The sequence below is a fragment of the Lissotriton vulgaris genome, chromosome 10 (assembly GCF_964263255.1).
Source record: "Lissotriton vulgaris chromosome 10, aLisVul1.2, whole genome shotgun sequence".
NCBI classification, from domain to species: Eukaryota; Metazoa; Chordata; class Amphibia; order Caudata; family Salamandridae; genus Lissotriton; species Lissotriton vulgaris.
Genome location: NC_141698.1, coordinates 258,823,137 through 258,850,139, shown reverse-complemented (window position 1 = coordinate 258,850,139; position 27,003 = coordinate 258,823,137). Strand labels below are relative to the sequence as shown.

At 44.7% G+C, this 27,003-nt stretch overlaps 1 protein-coding gene across 1 annotated transcript in view; it reads left to right on the top strand.

The window, feature by feature from the left end:
* The window catches only part of LOC147685070 (SCO-spondin-like), a 153,397-nt gene extending 140,238 nt beyond the window's left edge, over nucleotides 1-13,159 (top strand). The window contains exons 9-11 of the mRNA XM_086942416.1: nucleotides 286-416; nucleotides 1,049-1,199; nucleotides 12,965-13,159. Of these exons, the coding sequence (XP_086798542.1) occupies nucleotides 286-416; nucleotides 1,049-1,199; nucleotides 12,965-12,987 (305 nt within the window). The 3' untranslated portion in view covers nucleotides 12,988-13,159. The remainder of the gene's footprint in view (nucleotides 1-285; nucleotides 417-1,048; nucleotides 1,200-12,964) is intronic.
* Nucleotides 13,160-27,003: the final 13,844 nt, after the last annotated feature.

Sequence of the window (27,003 nt, the reverse complement as noted above, 5' to 3'; positions counted from 1 at the left end):
ATAGTACGGGATTTTAAAACGTTTTCTAATAAAAAAAACTGTTTTTTAAAGTGGCCCCCAGTACCTTGAGCCTAACCTTTTTGAAAAACCTGGGGTCCACAAATTTAAAAAGTTGTTCTGATTTATTCAGGATTTTCCTTATTGAGTGTCTTTCACCCTGATAACAGGAGATCTAGGAGAGGTGAACCGTTTGTGGAATAGGGTTAGAAATTACCCATTAACATGATAATATTTTTTAAGTATTATGTTGACTTTGTCTTGTGGTCTTGCATTTTGTGACCACAGATGAGCCAGCAGCTGTGTGCCAGCGCTTCACTGAGGTCAGGAACATCACTAAGGGCAGCTGCCATCTTGACGGGGTGGAAGTGAGCTACTGCAGCGGAAGATGTCTCTCTCGAACCAATGTCATTCCAGAGGTGAGCATAAACGAGCCTGGGAATTTCAACATATAATCTTGATTAATATATGTTTTTTCTGGAAGCCTTCATGCAGGGTGTCTTTTGAATTATATAGTTTTTCTTGAAGTTTTGCCAAACAGGCCATAATCTGCACATTAACCCCTTGCGTGCTGATGATGGCTCCCGTCCGTCATGTGTCACAGTGCTCCTGTGCTGATGACGGCTGGGAGCCATCATGACCACGCCCGCGATCAGAATGTCCAGCACAGGAGCGGAATTCTGGCCACGGGCAAGGGGTTAAAATATGCTGCTGGGCGGTTCCCCAAGCACAGTTTGTCTGTGGGAATACACTTGCTCTTATATGAAATTCCCCAAGCATGGGGTGTCCAATGCATCACGCATGTTGTTCTATGAGACTACATAAATTTGGCATGTACTGGCGATCAGATGTATGTTTCTAGGTGGTACCCACTGCACTACATTTACTGGGATCAGACATATTCTTTAGCAGAGCATAAAACATAGCTTGACCTAATGATTATACTAAGACAGAGGGAATTGCTCAGAGAACTGTGACTGCTGCATGTTCCAGAAAGGAACGGAGGCTATCCCAAAGCTATCATTTACACCGTGTCCTTGCCTTCCCGCAGGAGCCATACCTTCAGACCCTCTGTGACTGCTGTAGTTACCGGCTAGACCCAGTGAGTCCTGTCCAGATTCTTACCCTGCAGTGCGAAGACGGTGAGGTGGAACCTGTGGTGTTGCCAGTGATCCATAGCTGTGAGTGCAGCAGCTGCCAAAGTAAGTCTGAGTCAATGTTGTGTAGCTTTGGAGAGCACACTAATGTCATAAGTGGTTCCTTGGTGATAGAGACAACTGGAAACAGAAACCAAATCCCCACTATACAATCCAAGGGAACAAGGCTTTTTTTCTCTTCATAAACACTAGCGGAATTTCAAATTTCCCTCCCTACACTTGTGTGCAGGGGATTCCCTGTCCTCTTTTAAAAAGAGACACTGTGTCGCTGCCCGCAGTAAAAGGTGGACTGGCAGCTTCAAACAGACAGTGCTACATTCTCTAACAGGCTGTTCATTGTCTGAGGGCAATTTTGGGCCTGCATTTAAAATAGACCATTTGCTGTTAGGAGCAGCTGGGGCTCTGTCTTTTTTTTATTGCACTAATAGTGAATAAATAAAATATATTCACTAATCGTGTAATAAGAATGGAGTACAATAAGCTGGAATATGCCCTACCATGGCAGCTCATGTAAATAAAAAAATCTTCTAAATGCATGTTGTGTGCGTGCTTTCAGGTGAGTGTGTTTATGTGTGGGAGAGTGTATATGTGTGAATTTGGGTGTATGTGTAAGTATGTGTGTTTGAGTGAAAGTGGAGGTCAAAGGGCTTGCATTGTCACTTCCACTACCTTTGGCATTTTGGTGAATTGATGTCCATGCTTGGCGTAAGGGTTACTATGTCACAACAGTGATGAATACTCTGGTAAAAAAGCAACAGACATTTCAATATAAAACATATTTCATACCAGTTTGCTAAACAAACTTCCAAAGCTTCAAAATACAAAAAGAAAAACAAAGGTATTTATGCATCACACAAACTATAATTAAGTGAAAACACAACTCAAGAAAAATCACACACCAATTTGGAAAAATAGAGAACATTTTACTAAATAATTTGCCAACAAAATTAAGTAAATTCAATCAGTAGAACCAGAATTAAAAAATGTAAAACGTTTACTGAAAAATAGTGCCTAAAAGATTAAAGCGCGAATCGTGGGCATCTAGTTGCGTGAGACCAAGACACCGTAAAAATCTATGGCCGACTGCAATGGAGAGTGGATCAGATACAAAAAATGGATTGGGCCTGGTCTTGGCTTACCTTTCGACTTAGAAGAAATTTTGGAAAAACATTATGTAAAGATAAAGTTCAGCGGGGCAAGGTAGCTGGCAGTCTTTGAGGAGGCGGTGTTATTGTCGTTGGTGAGCCATTGGACATAGCTGCAGTGCAGATTTCTATGTTTGGACTTTGCCACTTTTTTGGGAAGTGGAAAATCTCTAGAAGGACAAAGCTGCAGGCTGTATCTGATGAGGGCAGTAGAAGCCGAATACGCTTCCAAACCAAAGCTGCTGAACAGGATTTGCTGCTTCTGAGAAGAACTTAGGGGAGCTACCTCAAAGTCTGGCCACCTGGCAATGCACCTTGGGCGGTGAGCAGTAGGTCTCGATCTCCTGTCGGCTTGTGGACCATTTTTTAGTGGACATTTTTTTCATGTCCAAAGTTTTGGATTTTAGCTGCTTGGGCACCTTTAGCACCAGTTCCAAGGGTCCAGGACCGTGTGGGCACCGCACGGAGGGCAGGACCCACTTCCGGTAGGGTCCAAGTGCAAGTTCAAGGTTGTTGTGTTTCTGTAGCTCAGAACAGGAGGTGGGCCAACTAGCCCTTGGAGTCACACTGGTAGTCTTGGGTTCAAACCTCAAGGACAGCCTTATGTGGCAGGCAGGCCTCTGAAGGTACAAGGTAGGCTTCAAGTAGCAGGTCAGTCCTCTTTTTGCAGCAGGGCAGTCCTGTGAGGTGCAAAGCATGCCTCAAGCAGCAGGGCGGTTCTCTGAAATACAAGGCAGACTTTTTGAGTGTCCCCCACAAATCTAGGAGTGAACTGAAGAATTGGTCTGGTTCCAGACTTTGAAGTGGGAGAAACTTATAAGCATTTCAACATCTGTTTCTTTAAATGTTCCCCTTTCCACAGTCCAGGCTCCAAGAGGTCTAGAGTAATAAAAGGCTGGTATCATGTTCTTTGTGAGTGTGCTGGAGGCAGTCTCTTTGAAATGTAGTGGGGCAGGGAACAACTCTGCCCCTCCCACCCTGCATGATGGCCCATCCTGCCAAAACCTACTCATGCTTTCTCTCATTGTCTGGGAGGAATACGCAAAGGCCAACTGCCACTTTATTTAAGTCATGAGACCCAGGAGACAAGCTGCAGGCACCAAATAGGATATGAAAATGCCAAATTTCTAAAACGTAATTGGGAACTACCTGTTCCCAATCAAAAGATAGCACTCATTAAATGTAATGGGATAAACAAATGTTATCCTATGGAAGAGGTAGGCCTTGCAGTAGTAAAACATGAATGTAAGCGGTTTCCACTACCAGCACATTCAAAACTTTAAAAGTACATGTCCAACTTTTTAAATGCACTGCAACCTGCCCTATGGGCTGGTGAGGGCCTATCTTAGGGACCACTTATATGTACTACAAAAGAAGAATAAGGCCTTGAAAGAAGTATATTTTGCCATGTGGAATTGGCAGTTTAAACCTGCACGCAGGCTGCAATGGCAGGCAGTGACATGTTTTAAATGGCTACTTCAGTGGCTGACACAATAAGGGCTGCAGGCACACTAGTAGGATTTAAAGTACTGTCCCGGGTGCATATAGTCCAAATTTACTAGGGACTTCTACGTAAATTAAATGTTCAAATGGGGTGTAAGACAATGTTACCATGTTTAGTGGAGTGTGTACAAGCACTTTGGCCCTAGTTAGCAGTTGTAAACTGCACAGAGTCCTAAGGCCAGCAAAAACGAATTTCAACAAACATGAGAGGAAAAATCTAAAGTTTAAAGGAAGACCACAACAAAGGCTGTCTGGTCTGAAAGGCATGTATGCAGGAAGTATGCAAGACACCTTTTTGTGGGCCTAGACACCCCGATCACTCAGCCACTAACTCCAAACTGGGGGTCTCCTGACGTAGAAAGATACTTTGTCGAGCCTCCTCTTCAAAAAAGGGGAAACAGTATGGCTGAGTTTGAGGTCCTCTGGTGGTGCCCACAATAACAGGGGCTCTCCAAGGGAAATACTTAATTCTCTATTGGATTTTTTGGACATGGTAGGTGCCTTTGTATTCCCAGGCACCTGCTGCTGTGGCAGATGAGATGAATAAAACAAGTAGTGCCTTCTTTTAGTGTCTCTAGTTTATAGATGTCCACAGGGTTTACAGCATCTTGCTCTTAATGATGGTCTCCAAACACCAATGCTGCTTTCCAAAGGCCTCCCAATCCGTAGAATTGATTCATTTTAGTTTTTTGTCATTATTGCACAATGGGGCTGTCCTTTTCTAGACATCCTTCTCTTGCCATGCACCGTGGTAACACCCCTTTTCAAGGGAATTACCCTCAACACAGATTAATCTTCTCCATCAAGATTAGGACACAAATGCGTTGACTGTACCTTGGTCACAAGTCAGCTGGAATGATAACTCCAGAAGGCAGTAGCGTTTCAGGCATAGTTCTTGCCCCCATTGTCCCAATCTGGAAGGAAAACAGCAATAAAAGATCCTGTCTCTGGTGCTCGGGCAGCTGTCACCCACCCTGCTGACCTGGTCCTGTCAATTTGATGAGAACCCTGACCTGGATTTTCACCCATTATGTACCTTAATTTTGCAGACAATTATGTGTTCCACAGGTCCACATGGGGGAAAATTACAGGCAACTCCTATATTTTTGTATGTCCCTCCCAACCTAGCCAAGCCTCGGTATTTGTTCCCTGCTGTCAATAGGAAGCAGAGGTATGGCTGAAATCTTACTCTCAGGCGGTCCAACGCATAGGCACAACAGAAGCAGAGCTTTCCTCACTGGGACTGCCTCTACACTTCAAAGTGGCCATCTGCCTCCTGTCCTCCACTTGCCAGAGTCTGGTCCACTTCAAAGGGCCTCAGGAATGCTATGAAGAAGCCCCTCAATTCACAATGTTGTATAGCAGGCTTTGATAACCTCCATATTATGTACCTCTTTCTCACAGGGATACAAACGTGTTTGCTGTCACCATACAATAAAGTACGACAAAAATGCACCGTGCTCACCGTAATCCAAAAATGCAACATGTCTAGCCAAACATGTTCCCTGCAACCTACTCTGAGACCAGCCATATGTATATCAACATTGGTCCTGCATGAAACGTCCAGCCTGAACTGCCAGGCCAGGTCCAATCTGAGCAAAGATAATCCAGACCAGTTCCAGACTACTTTGACCTGATCCGTGAGGCATAAATTGAGTCCTATAGTACAGTTAGCACAGAACTGACATCTAGACATCCCCTTCAGTTCAGTTCAGTTCAAAACTTTTATTCGATTAACATTTAGATAATCATAAAAAGTACATCATACAATTTAAATACATTTACATAAAATCACATTATTGCATTACAAAATAGTATATAAAAAGACTTTACATAAAATCTATATACAAGTTAATTCAGATGAATATAGATTCAGTTAGACATTATCCCCATTATGCTGCGAGTCGTTAAACATGATTTTAGAAAAAGAGCTACGTTCTTGGCCACATATTGTGAATCTAACAGCTGGAGTGCCAAGAATGCTGGACGGCATGTCCTCAACCCCATTTGGCGCAGAAGTGGGATAATCCAACGCTTGCGTGCTTGGTCATAGTATCGACAAAACAAAATAAGATAAATAGTCGATTGGGGAGAGACTTGGTCACACGGACATTTGGCTAGGTCAAGAGACCAGTTTGACACAGTGGGAAAAGTGGCAAGACGAAAAAATAAATTAAAACGAAACCTAGTTAGTAAATATTTTTCGTAGTTGGATAGGTAAAAGGTAAGGTAGGGCTGGATACCAGGGGAAACTTGGACCATCAGTACTTGCACATTTGTTTGCTTGACTACTTCACGAGAAAGGCGTAATTCCCTTAGGTGGTTAAGGCATTGGTTTTTCAAAGCACTTCTGCTTATATCAACCAGCGAGGAAGGCTCAGTGAAGTATTGTGTAAGGTTCAGGTCCTCTAGGAAATTAAAAACGTACGTTAACCATGGAACTTTCTTCCAGCACACCATATTTAAGCAGTCAGAGATCAAGGAACGTGTTAGGTGGCATTGTGGTTTGTTCCAGATACGGTGCCATAGGAGAATTGGCTGACATTTGATGTTATCTGAAAGATAGTCAATGCCAAGCAGGATATGGCAACCGTAAATTGGAGCACTCTGTGGAAGTGCCAGTAGGTATTTTAAGAAGCCGTTTTGGACTTTTTGTAATTCGTCTGTGGGTACATAGCCCCAGACGCCTGCGCCATATGTTGCTATGCTGTGGCATTTGGCATTATAAATTTTAAGCAACTCAGATGGGGCAGGTTTGCCCAATTTCCTAGAAAAAGAGACAAGCGCCGAGGTCGCTCTCTGATAGAGCAGCTTCCTGCTTGCCGTCGCTCTTTTCCAAGATAATTGGTTGTCAATTAAAATACCTAAATAAGGGTATTCCCTAGCTCGTTCTAATCTGGCTTGCTCAATATAAAGGGGTTTAGGATTCTTTACCTTCGGTCCTGTATACATAACAAAGGTTTTGCTTTTATTCACTTTTAGCCCCAGAGAAAGCATAAACTGGCAATATTTATCCAGTTGTTTTTGCAGCTGAACTAATGTTCTGGCTAGTATGTCGGAGTCGTCAGCATAGAGTAATGCAGGGATAGGGCGATGGTTAATAGTAGGTAGGTCCTGGTTCCTTGCTAACAGGGCTGTTTCCAGCCCGTTAGTATATAGGTTAAATAAAAAGGGAGCCAGGACGCAGCCCTGCCTGACTCCTCTTGTTATTGGAAATGAGGGTGAGAGTTCTCCGCCTACCCCGTATCTTACACAGGCCGTGGCGTCGGAGTAAAGCTCACGCAGAAACTTGATGAGTGAGGGATCAACACCCAATTCTTCTAGGGTGGACCACAACCTGGCATGTATCACGCAGTCAAACGCCGCACTAAGGTCGACATAAACCAGGTATAGGTTGCCCTGTTTTGCCCCCACATACTTGCCTATTAGAAGGGTTAAGTTTAAAGCCTGTTCAACAGTACCAAGCCCCTCCTGGAAACCATACTTAAGGTCGGCCACGATGTTGTTCTCTGACGCCCAATCCTGAAGACGTTCCAGGATTAGGCGTCCCGCGACCTTCCCCATGGAATCCAGGAGGGAAATACACCTGTAACAGGCTGGATTATTTCTATCTCCCTTTTTGAAAATAGGAAGGAGTGTGGAAGAGGACCAGGAGTCTAATAGACCAATTTTTGATACCGCCGCCATCACCTGGGTGACGATGGGGGACCACAGATCTATGTTGGTAACAAAGATGTCAAGAGGGACTCCGTCAGGGCCAGGAGCCTTTCTGGTTTTTGAGGAAGATAAAGCTTGTATAATCTCACTAAGGCTGAAGTGGAGGTCTATTGGGTATACCTGCGTCTTGGAAGGATCAGCTGTCGACTTAGCCTGTGCAGTGCAGACCGAGGGGGAACCACTAAAGATCTTTGAAAAGTGGGTCACCCACTCGTCTGCAGTCACAGCCATGTCCAAGTGCTGATGCGAGTTAACATCAGCCAAGAAAGGGGATTTGACTACCCGCCAAAACTGGGAGCTGTCCTTACTTCGGCAGCTCGCGTGTAATTGGGCCCAAAGTTTTTTCTTGTGATCCTTTTTACAGTTAATTTGGGCCTGTTTGTACTCTAATCTAAGTTTAGATATTTCATTTTTATCTCTAACTGGATTGTGCAATGCCTTTTTTAAGGCAGATAACGCTTTACGACAGGCCGAGTTAAACCATCTTGGAGAAGTCTGATTGTCAGGTTTGTGATGACGGAATAGTTCAACCTGTATAACTTTTAGAATCTCCTGGAAACTAGATATAATCAGCTCAGTTGAGGATTCTTACGCCAAACAGGTGTTTATCCAGGGAAGTGCCTTGGATATAACCTTATTAGTAATTATTGTGGGATCAATCTTGGACCATTTCACAGAAAATCCATTGGTTCTGTCCATGGCCAAAGATTTCTGGGTCAATAAACTCTTCCTGTTAGAATGAGAGTTGTCCATGGTTATCTTAAGGATGATACTGTTTGGGAAGTGGTCACCTGAGATCTCTGAGCCTGTGGTAAACTTAAGGAGTTTACCCTTTAAAATATAGGAACATAAAATAAAGTCTATGGTACTTGAACAACCCCTACCGTGGAAAGTAGGTCTGAAAACTGCAGGGGGGTCTACAAGATCGTTTGCGTACATCAGTTCTAATGCGATGAGACTGTCATTAAGAGAGTCACCTAGTTGGGAATGGGAAAAGTGGGTCAATGGACAATCTTCTTCATCTAAAAGCCCGCAAATGCCTTTCTTGTAATTAGCACACAATGGGGCGTTAAAGTCCCCTCACCATATTACATTACAGACGGATGATGGTTGCTTGAATCGTTGCTCATTTGTAAGAAGGGAAATACCAGATACAGTTTTCACACAGTCTACAGGGGATAGGTTATTATAAAAATGTATAAAACAGTATGACGTACAGTTGTTAAAAATAACCATTATGATTTGGTAATTCAAAGTGGTATGGAGAACAGAGATATTCTTTACTGCCAGATTATTTGAGATATACACTGCTAAACCTCCCTTAGGTCTACCATGGGTAGTAATGCTTGCTGGGGTATGGAATGTTTTATAGCCTTGTAGATGTATTGGATCTATTGCCCAGGTCTCCTGTAAACAAATTATCTGATGGATAAATACAAAGTCCAACCATGATTTAAGAATGATCTTCGAACGAAGACCTGCTACGTTCCAGTATAGTACTGATAGTAATAGAGTAGGGGAAGTTAAGGTGTTAGCAACTGGACTTCCTGATTGGAATGGAATATGGGAGGAAATGTGGTTGTCTTCAGTGACAGAGGTGGGCTGGGTTTCAGAGCATAGTTGAGAATGTGATTCTGCTAATACCATTGTGTCAACGATATGGGGTAATGACACGGAACTGGTAGGTAAGGTCAAGAGTGATGAAGGTCTAGGTGAGATAAGTGGTAGTAGTCCAGAGGAAGGGGGAATCACGTTATCCTGGTTGTTAGCAGATGGTGGTCAATCCACCATCTCCAGGCAATCATATCTGTTATACGTGGGAACACCCCTCCAGGCAAAGGATGGCGCAGTGTCTCTGCCCCCTTGACCCGCCCAGTCTACCCAATCAGATCTTCTGTTCCAGCTTCCTACCTGGGTCCAGTTCCATTCTGGACCTGAAGCATAGCGGTTAGCTGGAGGATAGAAAAAAGACAATCTTTTGGTGCCTATTCCGTCTGATGTTGTTTGGGAGCCCCAGGAGCAAATATGTTCAACTGCCTGGGGATCTTCAAAGTTAATAATTACACAGTCCCCATGAATTGTTTTCAGTTCTTTACCTACCCAAGGGACCCTGCGGACCGTTGTAACTCTGTTATTGGAGTATGGAGGGAGGGGCCTATTAGCTGATAGCCAATGTAACACTTTATTTTTTAGGGACCAACCTGGTTCCTCTGAGTTTGGGTTTAACTCAGGAACCCCGGTCATGATGACAACAAATGGGGTAGCTTCTGGGGGGAGGTGGAACGAGCGACCGCCTTTTCGTCTAGTGTTGTAGGCGGCATTTTTAGTTGCAGGAGTTTTTGCTAGATTGGGGGGGTGAGTTAGAGTACGAATGGGGGCTGGGACTGGGGGTGAGGCTGGAACTGATGGTGTAACAGGGCCCTTTTTCGCAGCAGTAGTTGGTATCGTTTGCTGCACAGCTGTAGTTGATGGTTTTTGGTGAACTACTGCAGTAGTAGTCACAGATTTGGGTGCTTGGTGTGTTTGGTGTGTCGTTGTTGCCCCTGTTTTGATAGGTTTAGGATTGAGTGTTTGGGCCACAGGAGGAGTAAGAATTGAACTCTTCTTAGTTTTGAATTCTGAGATTAGCATTTCTAATGTTTTTTCTATTTTGGACAAGGATAGCTTGATGGGTTGCATGTGTAACTTAATTAGTGCCTCTAATGTATCCAATAAATGGTTATCTTGGGTACGAGGGTCATGCCCTCTTCCCACGTTATCGCTAAGGCTAAGGTTAGGCATGTTGGATGAAAGATTAATAATATCTGGTGTTGTAGAATTAGCCTCTTGCTGAGGTAACGGGGATTGGTTAATACCTTGTTTAAGGGGTGACGATTGTATAGTGAGTTGAGTCGAAGATTCTTGATAGGCCTGAGAATTGGGTTTCTGGGGCGAGTTCTTTTTCCCTTTTTTCCCCTTTCTTTTTTTCGGTATAGCTCCCTCCCTCAGACTCCTAGTATTGGTACTATGGGAGTCCTCCCCACTCAGATTTGTAAAGAGAGTCGGAGTTCTCTCGAGTGATAAGGGGGATTGGGGTGTGGGAGACTGTGATAATTGGGTGGCTGAAAGATCAATGGACACCAACAGGTCCACAGTGCCTGGGACAGTGTGGGAGTCCAATGGTGCGCCAGAGTCTAAATTGCGCAGCGGGGTTTTAGCTGCAGCCAATAGTCCCAAGGAGGAACGTTTGGCTGTGGCTGGATCTTGGGAAACCCTCCTTTCTAACAAGAGGACACCTTGATTTATAGCATCATTAGCCCTTGCAATAAATTGGTCAATTGGACCGATAGTCTGAGCAGCATGAGATGGCTTACTGCTTCTTGTAGTTCTAGGCGACATGCTTACAATAAAGGTACACAGAGTTTAAAAGGATAGTAAGCAGCACCGGGACACAACAAAGCAACAATGGGTTATATATCACATGGAAGGGAGGTGATTTGAATATAAATGTCAATAGGGTGGCCCAGTCCAGTCTTACCCGGTATTGAACGGGCTTAAACGGGCCCGCCCTTGGCCTGGGCTTCGCCCGGCGTCCCGCTAGACGGGGGTGATGCTGTATTTGAGCGCCTCCTTGCGCAAATGTCGCGGTGTGTGCCGCTAAGGATGCTGGGTCTTGTGGTCTTTTGGCCCTCACACCGCGCTCCACTCGGCGGCCAAACCCCAAGGTGGAAAAGGAGTCAGGCGGCGGGAGGCGGGTGGGCAGAGACCCAGATTTTGGCGATCCTCGTCGGGCAAAAAGTCAGCAAAGGTCAACAGGAGACACGGCAGAATAGGTTGTAGAATGCACAGACATCCCCTTCACTCGTATGGTGTCTCACTTGGAGGTCACAATATTGAACAAACTTCAATATTGTCATTTATGTATAGATTGAGTCCTATAGTACAGTGAGCACAGAACTGACATCTGGACATACCCTTCGCACTTAGGACGTCGCACTGGAAGGTCACGATATTGGACAAACTTCCACCTCAACATCTCTATTTTCCATTGGTTTAATCTGTTTATGATTTTTTATGGCGCTTGATGTTTCCACACGATACAAATATCAGACTAACTTACTATTTCACAACACATCATTTCAGATTGCAATATAGGTGAGGAAGGTGTTGGTTGTGAAATTTTGCTGAGGTGGTTTTGGACATGGGTAGGAAGGGGCAGTATGCAGATGGCAAGCGTGAAGTACACACTATGAACAAATGAAGAGGTGAGGATATTATCTCAAAAGACCTACATCATGGAGTTCATATGTGCATGAATAGGAAATTTACCCAATATTATATTTTGCTTACTCTTGCTGGTATCCAGGGCACCTGTATAACCCCCAAGTGTCATATGTTTAAGATTTTGGCTTCAGTTTTTCGAGACCTAAAGTTTCCATACCATTACATATACTTAGAGTAGACTTCAGGTCTGCTCGTCTCTCATGATTGAATTGTGTTGCTCTCTTATCTCGCTTTACTACTCCTGAATTGATGGCTTTCCTGCCTATTCTTGTTTTTTTCCAACCCAGGAACATTTCGGTCTCAAAGTGTATTGTTTGCTAATGTCAGTCAATGCTTTGCAGTGCATTGGAGTGACTCATTCCTCTCACCCACCCCTCTTTTCTCTCTCTTTTACCCCATTCCCCTGTATTTTACCACCCGCTTTCTCATCTCACACCCTGTGTCCCCCGGCCCCCACGCTCTCATTGACCTCTCATTCTGGCCTCAGCTTCGCTGTGCTCCATCACTGCATGGTACTTCCAGGTTCACAGAAAGCCTGAGGGCCTCATTTATGAGGCTGTGCGTCACTTTACGCCGCTGGGGCGTCACTTTTTGTGACGCACCAGCAGTGTAAAAAATGTGCCTTGTTGCACCAAATTTACAAAGTGACGCATCTAGGTAGATGCGTCACTTTGTAAACCCCTGCGCTACATTATACCTGCGCCAGGTATAATGTATGCAGGGGGGCATTCTGATGCAAGAAAAGGTCATAGAAGTGCCGCAGTGAAATCTATAAGATTTCACTGCGCCACTTCTAGGACGCAAAGGTGTCAATTTTTTATACGCCTGCCTCACAGCAGGCGTAAGACTGACGCAGGCCCTTTAACATGGGGCTTGCTCCATGTGAAAGAATACATTGATGGAGTTGCGTCACTTTTGTGACACACTCCAGCAAAGCATCACTTTTGCGCCATGAAGATACGTCAGAAATACTGACGTATCTGTAACTCCTTGTGCAATTATGCGTCATACTGTAAATATGTCGCATGGAAGGTGCAATGAAAAGTGACGCATCGCTGTTTCGACGCAGCGATGCGTCACTTTTCATAAATGAGGCCCAGAGTCTACACAGGATTCCATCCTCCTGCTGACGTTTTCTGTCTTCTTCGTCATAATGTGTTGTTTTCTTTTTTCTTTTTTTAGGTGGAGATTTCACAAAGCGTTGACCCCATGGAAAAGGTGGCATACAGGGTGTAATGGCAGCTTCAGTTTACAGAAGACTATTCCAATGTTTATATGTTTGTAAATATGTCTTATGATTTTCTACCACAGATATGAATTTCTAGAAACTGTTTACTGCTGTACAGTCAAACTTAATAAAGATAGTCTTCAGCAGTCATGTGGGAAGTGTATTGTGCATTTATTATGGGAGATTATAGTTGGACTCTGTCTCTCATCAGTTTCCATTCTTGGCTGTCAATTGGCCATCTATTTATTATCATTATTATCAGTAATAGTAATAGTACTTTTTAGTATTGTTATTATTATTACTATATAATGAATTTAAAGAATGTTTTAGTGTCTCATTTAACACTAAGCTACATCAGGGCGCCTAGCATCCAGTAGGAGGGCTGCATAGGAAGATGAATCATGATTGGTTGAACAGTAGAATCTTCAAAGATCTCTTAAGTGATCTATGGCCAGATATACAAAACCTTTTGCAGTCTGCAATTCACAAAATCACTGGATTAGCAACTTCAAAATGTTGTTTGCCCATGCATTGAGCCGCTTTTACAATTTTGAAAAGCCTTTCTGAACCTCGAAAGTTGTTTATACGCTCATTCTGAATTGCAAATAGGAGGGAGCCTGAACGGGGACTGATTCACATTCATATGTATGAATGGTTCAAACCATTGAAAACTTACTGACACCACAAAGCAGGCGTAGCTAATTTGGAAATGGGAAGCTGTCCCCGTTGGGTAGCTGCCCTGTTCGGTATTGTGTCAGACATCTGGGCAGGAGTGGCCTGAAAGATGACTTCCTGCTCCAATCCCTTGAGCCTTGGCAAATATAGGCTTCTTTTAAAAAACATGTTTCCCATTTGAGAATGCTAACCCAAGGATGGTGATCTGCACTTCCTTGCAGTCAACCATCCTTGTGTGCATAGCCAATCAGAGGGTTTGCAAATAGCGAACTGCATAATTAATATTAATTAGGCAGGTAGTTCTGTGTCCTCTTGCAAAAAGACAGTCTACAGTGCGACCGATTGATAGATAGCATTGCTAATTGCGTTCCCATTTGTGGAACAGCCGTGTGCAAACTACACATCCCAAGTTTTCAAATGAGAATAGAAAATCCGGCTCCTCCTGCACTCCTTAGAAGGCTGTTCCTGAGGAACTTGCTAATCTTATAGACTAGTACAACGTCACTCTAAATAATAAGACAACATTGCCTTTCTTTTTCAAAGCAGCGTATCAAACTAAAAAGAACGTTAAGCCTAGCTCTACCCTAATTTCCTTTAATATGTTGTGGCAGGAACGATTTAGGGGATGGTGAGGAAAGGCAGAACTGCCTGCAGCATTCTCTCCGGTTTGCTGCCAGTCAGCAGTAAATGAAGAAGTTTGCAATAATTGCAGTAGCTCTTCCTTGCATAGTTCTGAGATGTAAAGGAGAGAGACTGGTTAAAGATTATCTGGAGAGTTTTCACTGCCCGAGCATTTGCACATTCTGAAATGCCTGATTGATTACACGTGGGGGACCGCAGTGAGACCGGTCACACCTCAAACCAGACAGGCATTTACACATTTATCAACATGTATAAAAGATTCTACAAAAAACCCCAATGCAAGCCAGATTTCTTACATTAGAGAATATACCATTCTCTGGCTGTATTTATTACACCTCAACGCCTCATAATCACATCAAATTTTAGTTTTCATCTAAAGTTGCAATATGTACAGTACAGCATTGTGATTATCACATGGGCATAACTAATAGATTACATTTCCTAGCAAATGCCCCACAGCTAATACTTTGAATGTCCTAGCAAATACTCCAAAGGAGTCATGATTGACCACTCCTCAAGCCCTTGTGGCATCAACTGATTCAATTTACTTGGACCCAGGACAAACACCTCACTGGTCCCTCCATAAGGCGTCCTCTACAAGGCAAACTTACCTGTCCCCTCAAGACAGAGGGAGCTTGGGCCAACATAACAGCTGTTCCCCCAAACAATCATGCCAGAGCCACCCAATACAGGGATTCCCTTGGGAACCCATTGGGAGATGGGCCTTGGCAAACAGGCCATAGCTTGGTCCCCTGCACAGCCACCATCCCTCAGTATCCCCAGGGCTGTGAAATGGAGTACCCTGGCGGTATCACTGTAGTGGGCATCCCCAGTGCTCAAGTGGAGACGTAGTACCCCTTCCCTGGCTTCAGCTAAAGGCTTAAAAATCCAATTCCATCTTGAATTCGCCCGCACTTATATTCCTGATGCCCAGGTTGTCTACCTGTTTTGAGGCCAAACATGACTTTTCCCCTGCCCCTACCCTCTACCAACAATGATCAAAGGCACCACTAAGTGCACTTAATAAAGGTATGGGAGGGTGGTGAAAAGATGAACTCTGGTGTTTGAAAAAGGGGCAAGGGCCATGTTGTGCAGGCGTCAGTTGCAACCAGGCAGCAATGTGTATGCAGCTAGCCTTGCCCATTATTTAACATCTCCTGACGACTGCCCAGGCGACCCCACTGGTCATAATGGCAACCAATGGTTGCGCACTGGGCAGACCGCCGTGAAATTCAAAATGTGTTCACCATTGGCCACTGAACCTGTTTGGTCTAATCTGGCCCCCACCTGTCTCCAGTGCCTTTATATTTATTTGACTGAATGCTTTATAGTACCTGGGCTCTTTGCCCAAATTGATTATAAATACGGCCAGCGAACCAGGCAGATGTGCAGTTCTGCATTTGCTCTGCTTAGACCTTTCATCAGCCCGTCCCTTTGCGTAGTGACAGAAACACAGGGGCGTAACACAGGCACCCGCAGCCCATGCAGTGCGGGGGATGGGGGGCTAGCTCCAAGGGGCCCCCTCGGCACTGCCCTCTGGCCGGAAGAGCTCCTGATTGAGCTCGGAGGGGGCCCCCCTAAGTACTGTGCAGGGAGGCCCCCTCACTTTTCGTTACGCCAGTGCAGAAACAGCGACCATTTGATGTGAACTCGGGCAGTGTGTAGTGAGGTGCCTGTGCTTCGCCTCATTAATAGTCATGAGACGTCTCCTTATGAACAGCAGTAAAAAGAAACAGTAAGCAGATTGCCCAATGCGCCGGTTTTGCTGCCTCCTCAAAGCAGAGGTCCCACAATGATTCTGAGGGCTGGTTACCCGTGCCCTGGCTATTTTGAATTACATGGTGTGCAAAAATACCTTTCATGTTCCTCTTGAAGATTTTAGCAGCTGAATTTCTTATGTTAGGCATTTTTAGAATGAATAATTACACAGCAATATGTATGAATATATAAATCACAGGAAAGGCAGTCTTGTAGCTGCCTTCGTTTCGTAAAGGGTGAACATAGTAAGAGCAGATCTTAACTGTTGCTGCATAGTGGGGAAAGAAGGAGAGGTGAAGGACAACACATAGGGAAGGGATGGGGAGGAGGGGAGGGAAGGGGGTAAAACCAACAAGGCAAAATGAGGAGATACACGAATGTCCGTTTTCTTCATGATCCAATACAACATAGTGGCTCCATAATGCAGTGATACAATTCTACATTAACAAGTAAGTACAGCGACGTATCGATGTAGTTAACGTACATATAGTCATATAGTTTACAACATATACATTCCATGATAAAGACATATATTTAGCCCGAGGGGATTCAGCAACAGGAGGGCGCCCCAAAGGAGTCTCATAAAAGCGTTTAGAAGAGATAGATCAAGTCTAATATGCACTGGTGTACGCATAGTTGAGAAAGAAGAAATCATAGAGGGAGGCAGAGTTTAGTCATCACTTACTACCGCGGCGATGAAGGCACCCAATGCCCTCCTGAACACCTCTAGCTAATCATTCAATGTATCGGTAGTTAAGTCATGGAGACACACTCTATTTAGCACTTTCAGCCATTTGCAACAGTAGGGGAGGTTGGGGCATATTATCAAGGACCATTGTTAAAATTATCGCTGTTTTATCGGCAGGAAACTGCCGATAAAACGGCGATAATGGGCTTGATAATACGCCCTTGTTAATTCCCATAGAAGCCCATGTTCTGGTGTTAACATGGGCTTCTATGGGAATTAACAAGGGCGTATTATCAAGCCCATTATCACCATTTTATCTGCAGTTTCCTGCCGATAAAACAGCGATAATTTTAACACCGGTCCTTGATAATATGCTCCGTAGTTTGGTGCCTATGTCTGAAAATACACGGCTCTGCCACCGGCAGAGTGGTGCCAAGCCATCTGTGAGTATCAGTGTCTAGGTCCTGTATGTCAGTCACATCTTGATGTCCAAGGAACCGGGAAGACACAAGCGCATCCACACTGCCGATCAGTATGATTGTAGATCTGTGTGGGACCAAAAAACATGAAACAAACAGGCCCAGTTCTAGCAGGTGTCCAGGCCCGGTTCTAGCAGGGGGCCAGGTGGCCAGGCCCTTCCAAGGCAGCATCCTGGCCCACCCAAGGTCCATATAAAAGTAGAAAAATATAATATGTTTCACATGGGCCCTACAACCTTCCTTTCTAAGCTTCATTGGCAAACTTCCTGACAAACACCAATCCAGTGTGATACTTGAAATGCCAGGGATAGGGATACACAGTACTTAAAAGATTACATATGGCCAGAGCTGCTGGGATTTTGAGATTCTGCGGATGTGGTGATTTAAGCATAGTCATGGATTGGCCGCATTTGTGAGAAAAATTTGCTTATTTTAGGCAAAAATATTTTTTCTACTTCAAATGGATCAAAAGTTACTAAAAACACTGCTATGTGTGTTGCAGCGAAGTGACAGTTCTTTTCTCATGAACAGGCAGGTCATTTCTCTTGCAGATTGCCGTGTTTAGGTGTGTTTTTTTGTTCAAAGAATTTTATTAATTTAAGAGAGAGAGTATAAATAATTAAGGTACTACAGCATGTAATACATAACAACCATCTTGAACAATAAATAATTAATAAAAAATAATTAATATGAGCAATATTATAAATAATGGATAAACCTTAATAAGAACAGATATATAAGAAACTGCTCATGTTAATTCATTTGTATTACATTTGGGTAAAAATAATTGATCCCACAAAAATAAATTAAAAAAACCTGCAAGAGGAAAGAAAAGAAAAGAATGGTAAGATAGAGCAACAAGAAAGAAAAAGAGAAAAAGAAGAAAGGAGAGAAAGAGAAAGAGAGAAAGAAGAAAAGAGAGAAAGAGAAAGAGAGAAAGGGACTCCAGCCTTACTAAATAAAAGGGAAAATGAATCAGCGGTGAAAAAAGGATACTGAGCCACCAGACCCTGAGAAGCTAAATGGATATATTTGTCAAGCGATCTCCATACACTAGAAGAGATAAAAGGGGTATATTGTCTCTCCTCCACCGAGGTGTGAGCACCGCGGAGAAACAATACCCATGCCCACTATGTGTGAAATTATAAGGAATTAAATGATTTCCATTCTGATCAAATAATCTTCACAGTTATGGATAACAATAGATCCAGGAGTTGTAAATCTAAGTCCTCTAAAGGAAGTAGAGGTGAAGCTGTCCAAGGACCCAACAGTTGTCGGCCCAAGCGCACAGCGGTTGCGCGCAGAGGGGCGCCTTCGACTAGCCTAAGACCAGCCCGTCTGCGCCCGTCCGCGCCTGTCCGCGCCAGGACGGGACCAGGGGTCATGGGGGCTACTATACGCAATCTGCAAAATCCCCCTTCCACCAGGATTACCTACCCTGCACAGGTACTTCGGAATCTACATGTGAAACTGACACCAGGTTGTCGTAAGGTTGAGAATAACTCAGTGGAGGGTCCTTTTGCCTGCATTCACTGCAGAGTCCAGTTTACCACACAATTCCAGGTAAACTGCACTGAAAGGCATGTATCAGCCTATACTCCCTCTCCCAAAGCCAGGGAAAACAACACCAACACCCCTAATCTCACTGGGAGGAAAAACATCCTCTGCAACATAAGGTCACTACCCAAACATACATCTGAAGTATGGAACCTCATTTCCACAAACGAGCCAGATCTGTGTTTCATCACTGAAACTTGGCTCAAACTCCACTCAACCCCCTCTATCACATTGGCTATTCCAATTGGCTACAAAATAATTAGGCTAGACCGCCATACGAAAATAGGAGGAGGGATCGCAATTATCCATAAACAAGAAATCAACTGTACCATAGTAGCAGAACTAAGCACTCCCGAGATCGAATTACTGATCTTTAAATCTCCTCTCTCCCCCAAACAAACCAGAATGGGTGCCCTAGTGTACCGCCCACCGGGACCCAGCACAAACTTTTCAAATATGCTACTTGAGAACCTTGCACCTTATGTGCACAATGACAAAGACTTCTTATTAGTAGGAGATTTTAACATACACAGTGAACAGAAAGACTGCAAGGAAGCACAATCTATTCTAAACAACCTTTCTCTACTGGGGCTAACACAACATAACGTGGGCCCAACACACCAGGCAGGACACACCCTAGATCTCATACTAGCCAATTTCCCCAAAGTCACCTGTCTACCTCCCACTCAAGTCAGCTGAACTGACCATTTTATTATTGAGTTCTATACCCCCCACCCCAAACCTACCCCCCATGGGCCGATTTCCCTTCCAAGCGAACGGCGTCAATGGCAAAAAGTCAACAAGACTACATTTTCAGATAAATTCACTGAACCCTCCATTACTACTCCTGAAAATATTGAAAACGCCCTCGAAAAATTCGAAAGAGCTACTAAGACTGCCATACACAACATAGCCCCCCTAAAACAATTCAGACCCGACCAGCCAACAAACAAGAAATATGGTTTTCTGTGGAGCTCAGGATACTAAAACAAACAGCTAGAAAGCTAGAGAAGAAATGGAGAACCTCCCACCTTGCAACCGACAGGAGCCTCTACTGGGACTCAATAACCACCTATCATAAAGCTATCCGGACTGCGCGGAAAACCCACATAGCATCCCTTATCACGGCCGCAGACAACTCCCCCAGGGTCCTAGACCAAGTACTACAATCCTTTGTCAAACCAGCAGCATGTGAAAGCTCCGACATTTCATCACAAAAGCTCTGCGACAAAATATCCCAATTCTTCTCGAATAAAATAGATACTATCTACGAGAAAATAGTCAACTCCAACAATACTATGACTACCGACGCAGCTACCATCTTTCACGACGCAGAATACAACCAAAGCTCTCACACCCTAGATATTTTTCCCCCTATCACCCCTAAGGAGTTGTCAGCACTCACCACGCAGATCAAAAGTGGCAGCCCTGACGATATCATTCCAGCTAGACTTATGCCCACCTTATTGGAAATCCTAGGTCCTACGTTTGAAAAATTTGTCAATTTGTCACTGAGTACAGGCTCTGTCCCCAGACAATGGAAGCAGGCATTAGTTAGGCCTATTAGGAAGAACACTGCTACACCGTGGACCGAACTAGCAAACCTCAGGCCCATTTCCCTGCTACCGTTTTTGGGAAAACTTACAGAGAAATACATAAACCAACATCTATCCAGCTACATTGAAACAGCTGGCAGCCTAGACTATTCCCAATCCGGTTTCAGGCCGAAACACAGCACAGAGTCCACCCTCCTGTCTGTTACCGACGACTTGCACATGTTTCAGGAATGAATGAATGAAAGGAGTCTTGTCGTGCGCAAACTTAGCCCAGTGGGCGTCAAGGCGCCTAATTCAAAAGACCAGCTCATATCAAAGACCCAGCAGTTCATCCTAAATAGGCTCAAAGGACAAAGGTTACTCTGTGATCCTAGTGTTACTAGACCAGTCGGCAGCGTTCGACACCGTGTCACATAACATCCTTATTGACCGGTTGTCGAACGTAGGTATTAAGAACAAAGCCCTTGCCTGGCTAAGGACCTTCCTATCCGATCGCACCCAGACTGTCACCATGGGTGAATATCGTTCAGCGGAGGTAGAGATTTCAAAAGGGGTGCCACAGGCAGGGCCGGACTGGCCGTAGCAGGCACCGGCCAATCCCCCGGTGCGCTGCATGGGTGGGGGTCGGTTTTGGGGCCCCTGGGGGCCGTTTTTGTTACAGGGCCGTTTTTGCAGCCTAGTTGCAAAATCGGCCCTGTACCAAAATTGGCAGAAAACCGGCCCGGCAAAGAGCTCGGCGTCACCTCCAACCCCCTCGAGAGGGAATAGGGGGCCGCCCGAGCACTTTGCCAGGGCCGGTTGTGGTTCCCAGAGCCCAACACTCTTTAACATCTACGTAGCACCCCTGGCAAGAGTGATGCGCAAATTTGGTTTCATCCCCGTGTCATATGCGGATGACACGCAGCTCCTCTTTCCCTTTAAAAATCTCACAGCTGAATTAAGGAACTCCTTCTCTGCAGGCATGAAATCCGTTGCACAGTGGATGTCTACCAACTATCTACAGTGCAACGTCAGCAAGACTGAAGTTATGCTATTGGGAGAGGCTAAAATACTGTGGACCCCGGATTGGTGGCCATCTGATCTTGGTACAGTCCCAGAACCCAAACAGGTCGTCAAAAACCTCGGTATCCGCCTCGATCAAGAACTGTCGCTTAAACAACACAGCAACTTCGTTGCAGGCTCATGCTTTCACACCATTAGCATGCTGCGAAAAATCTTTCCCTTGCTGCCAGACTCTTTCAGGAAAATCCTAGTGCAGGCCCTTATTTTGAGAGTCAAGTCAAGTCAAGTCAGAAATTTATATAGGGCGCTACATACCCAGAGGGTCTCAAGGCGCTTGAGGAGGGAAAGGGAGTTACTTGTCGAATATCCAGGTTTTAAGTTGCTTTCTGAATGCTAGGTGGTTCTGTGTGAGACGTAGGTGGGTGGGGAGTGAGTTCCAGGTTTTAGCTGCGAGGTAGGAGAAGGATCTACCTCCCATGGTGGTTTTATTGATGCGAGGAATGGTAGCAAGGGCTTGGTTGGAAGATCGTAGCTGGTGAGGGGGGGTGTAGAAGGAAAGTCGTTTGTTGAGGCATTCGGGTCCAAGTTCGTAGAGTGCTTTGTGAGCGTGGGTTAGGAGTCGGAAAGTAATCCTCTTATTGACGGGGAGCCAGTGGAGGTTTTTCAGGTGGCTAGAGATATGGTCTTTGCGTGGGATGTCTAGTATGAGTCTGGCTGATGCGTTCTGGATGCGTTGGAGTTTTTTCTGGAGTTTTGCGGTGATACCGGCGTATAGGGTGTTTCCGTAGTCCAGGCGACTTGTAACCAGTGCATGGGTGACTGTCTTTCTGGTTTCGGTGGGGATCCAGCGAAATGTTTTTTTGAGCATGCGGAGGATGTTGAAGCATGAAGATGAGACTGCGTTGACTTGTCTGTTCATCGAGAGAGAGGAGTCCAGGATGACGCCCAGGTTTCGTGCGTGGTCCGTCGGGATGGGTGCTTTTCCAAGGGCCTCTGGCCACCAAGAGTCGTCCCAAGCGGAGGGGGAGGTGCCTAAGATAAGGACTTCTGTTTTGTCTGAGTTCAGTTTCAGACGGCTGTGCTTCATCCACCCTGCTACTTCTTTCATGCCTTCATGTAGGTTGGTTTTGGCGGTGTTGGGGTCTTTGGTGAGTGATAGGATCAGTTGGGTGTCGTCTGCATAGGAGATGATGTTGAGGTTGTGTTGGCGAGCGATGGTCGCGAGGGGGCTCATGTATACGTTGAAGAGGGTGGGGCTGAGTGAGGAACCTTGGGGTACGCTGCAGATGACTTCAGTGGCCTCGGACTTGAATGGTGGGAGGCGGACTCTCTGGGTTCTTCCGGTGAGGAATGAGGTGATCCATTCCAGTGCTTTTCCTTGGATCCCGATGTTATTGAGGCGTTGTAGGAGAGTGATATGGCAGACTGTGTCGAAGGCTGCGGAGAGGTCGAGGAGGATGAGGGCGACTGTGTCTCCGTTGTCTAGTAGAGTTCGAATGTCGTCTGTTGCTGCGATGAGAGCGGTCTCCGTGCTGTGTTTGGCTCGGAAGCCGGACTGTGAAGAGTCGAGGGATTTGTTGCTTTCGAGGAAGGCGGCGAGCTGGTTGTTGATGGCTTTCTCGATGACTTTGGCCGGGAATGGTAGGAGCGAGATGGGGCGGTAGTTTTTGAGTTCGGTGGGATCCGCTGTGGGTTTTTTCAGAAGGCGTGTTTCCAGCTTTCCGGGAAGGTGGCGGAGTTGAGGGAGCAGTTGATGACGTCTCGGAGGTGTGGTGCTATGATGGAGTCTGCTTTGTTGAAAATGTGGTGAGGACATGGGTCTGTGGGGGATCCTGAGTGGATGGAGTTCATCAGGCGGATGGTGTCCTCGGTGGAGATTGGGTTCAGTTATTAAGGATGTTCGAGGGGGGTGCAGGTACGGCAGAAGATTGGGTGGGATGGTCTCCGGGTTGGATGTCGAAGCTGTTGTGGATGTCTGCAATTTTGTTGTGGAAGAATGAGGCTAGGGAGTCGCAGAGGGCTTGAGAGGGGGTGATGTCGTTGGAGTTGGCTGAGGGGTTGGTGAATTCTTTGACGATTTTGAATAGTTCCTTGCTGTTGTGGGCGTTGTTGTCTAGTCGGTCTTTGAATAAGGCTTTCTTGGCAGTCCGGATCAGTTGGTGGTGTATGCGGGTGGCGTTTTTGAAGGCGTCCCTGGTGCTGGTGTTTGGGTCTTTTTTCCAGGCCTTCTCCAGGGAGCGACAGAGTTTCTTGGATTTCTTAAGATCATCATTGAACCAGGAGGCGTTTTTGCTGCCAAGTTTGATTTGACGTTTTTTTGGCGGTGCTAGGATGTCGGCGCTGTTGGATAGCCATTGGGTGAGGTTAAACGCTGCTTGGTCGGGGTTTGGGGAGTGGGCAGGTGGGTTTTGAAGAAGCGATGAGGAGATCTGGTCGATGGTGTGTCGAATCGACTACTGTAACGGCTTGCTTCTCTCCACCAATGAGGGAGTGTTGGCTAGACTCCAGGTAGTCCAAAACACGGCGGCTCGCCTAGTCCTAAATGCCCCTCCAAGAGCAGCATCTAAACCACTTCTAAACAAACTACACTGGCTCTCCATCCGACAAAGGGCAAAATTAAAAATATGCTGTATCATTCACAAGAGCATAAACGGACAAGGCCCTACCTACCTAGAACAGAAATTCACTCCCTACATCCCCTCCAGATCGCTCAGATCCAGTAAAAGCCATTTACTGGTAGTACCTTGTGCCAAAAAAGCCAGGCACGGAGGGAAAGCATTATCTGTAGCATGACCCGCACTGTGGAACAGACTCCCTCTGACTCTCAGACTATGCACTGAACATCTGAAATTCAGAAAACACCTTAAAACCCTGTGTTTAAAAACGAGATCTAGCTCCAGCATTACTCTTTCCTTTGTGGTTGTCAACCGGCCCAAAAGCGCAGAGATACTCCAGTTGGAGTCGATTCCAGCACTATATAAACTCGCAAATAAATAAAAATAAATAAAAAAACACAACTAAAGTAAAGGAAAGATCAAATTGGATATTAAAAATGAGTAATAGATGCTTAAGAATTAACTTCCAAAACACTTGGAGAAGGGAGCATTCAAAAAACATATGTTGAGGGGTACCAGCAGCACTTTTACAGTTCCAGCAAAGATCATCATCTTTAAGTTTAAGTGTATAAAGACGAGCTGGGGTCCAATACAGAAGATTAATGGTGAAAAACTTTAATTGAATCAGAGTAGCAACTTTATTACGTAGAGAAAATTTCCGAATGGTTTTCCAAGTGTCCGGTGTAATATGTTTGAATACATCAGCATCAAAGTGGTGTATCCATTTGAGCTGTGCAACCTGAGAAAGCGATGACGGAGTAGTGAACAAAAACTTTATATCCTAGAAGCAATATGTCCTGTCTTACCCCAAAGCTGTAGGAGAGAAACAATATGTGAATCTGGATGAAAAATACTCTTGGACAAAGCTACCTTAATGTTAAGGAATTAATAGAAATCAATATTATTGAGCTTATATACTGAGGCTAACGAAGAGAAAGGTAATGGTTCATTGTTAACATTAGAAAGATGCTTGATCAATGTAACACCTTTGTTGGCTCAATTTAACCTCGTCGCCGCATCCACTTGAATCTTAATCCTGAGATTATGCCACAAAGAAGATCAACTAGAGTTTTGAATGTGTAAGAAAACGTTCTTATCAATCTTTTTCAGTGCTAAATTGGTAACTGATATAATACCTCCAGAGAAGGAGAAAGCCAATGTAGATGCAGTCATCAAAGCAGAGGTAGGTAAGGGAGAACACAAATGTTGTTCAATATATAACCATGGCGGAATATACCTAGTATCCGAAGGAAACCATAAAGCCCCCTGAGAGGCTAAGAACGCTGACTGGTATAAGCTCCAATCTGGGAAATTGCAACCCACCATATCATAAGATTTTCTCAATTGATTGTACGTGATCCTGGCACGTTTATCGCTTCAGAGAAATGTAGAGGTGATCACATCTAATTCATGAAAAATAGGAGAGGAGAGATTGATAGGGAGCATAGATGACACAAAATTGACAATGGGAGTTATCATCATTTTCAATGTCTGGTGACGTCCCCACCGTGAGATAAACGTAGGCGACCAAGCCTCCAATAACTTTTTCACTTTATCTATTACCTGAGATTCATTGTAAGAGACAGTATCTGACAAAGCTGCACAAAACCAAATCCCTAAGTATTTAAGCCGTTCAGACTGCCATTTGTATCCCACATCTCCCATGTGAGAAGAAAAACATAATCAATTAGGAGGAAACATTTCGGTTTTGTCTTTGTTTAAAGTATATCCTGAAACAGGAGAAAATTCCTTGATAATGCTAGAAATAGCAGTAATTGCTCTTTCTATATCTTCTGAGAGTATAAGAACATCTTCCGCATATGCAGCCGTTTTGAAGCGCTGTGAACCAAAATGGAAACCCCGAATGTCCTGATTAAGGTTAAGTAATCTAAGTAACGGGTCAATAGACAATAAAAAGAGAAGTGGTGATAATGGGCAACCTTGCCGGGTACCCTGGCCAAGATCAAAGAGGATGAAGTAGTTCCATTAATTCTAATATTAGCCTTGGGTGGAGTATATAATGACTTGACCATTCCAAGGAACACATCACCTAAGTTATGAGATTGAACTACTGCTTGAAGAAAAGGCCAGGAGACCTTATCGAAAGCTTTCTCAGCATCAAGTGCAATAGCAGCCGACGGTGAGCTAGAAATGAAGCGAAATGAAATGAATTTGTACTTGTAAAGCGCACTTATACCCCAACCGGGGTTTCCTGGCGCTGTACGCATACCGCTGTGGAACCCTTCCTGGCTTTTCCCTGTGAAATGTCCACTCCTGGGCACCCCCATGGTGAATTCAGGCATCCCAGCGCTCTTGGGGGCCGTTGTAGATCCCTTTGCTTTCTCTAAGATGTGACAGAAAGTGCGGATATTATCTCTAGCCAGTCTTCCCTTAACAAAACCCGTCTAGGAAGGATAAATGAGTGTAGGAATATGGCGCTCCAAACATTTTGCCAACATTTTTGCAAACATTTTTGCTTCCATGTTGAGCAAACAAATTAGGCGGAAGTTCTTGGGGTCCGACAAAACCTTCCCTTCTTTAGGGATAACCACTATAGTAGCCTCTGTTGCTGAGCCCGATACCTTTCCTGAGGAAACAAAAGTGTCAAAAACCTGTTGAAGATGTGGTACTAAAGATGAACTGAATTTCTTAAAAAACTCAATAGAAAAAACATCCGGTCCTGGTGCTTTCCCTGATCTAGTTGCCTTAATAGCTTGAATTACTTCCTCAGACTCGATTGGTTTACTTAGAGATTCTATATCTGTGTCAGCAATGGTGGAAGTAGGAATAAAGGCCAAGAATTGTTGGCACTGTGTCAAAGAAGATTGGTGTTTAGGGGCATATAAATTGGAACAGAAATCCCGAAATACCTCCAAAATATCCTTAGACAGGAATTTCGGAGTACCCGCAGAATCTTCTATACAGGTGATCTGAGTAGATCGAACGTTAGTGTCCTGATACTTTAAAGTTGCTGCTAGAACTTTGCCCGCTCTATGTTTTAGTAGCAAACATTTTGATTTT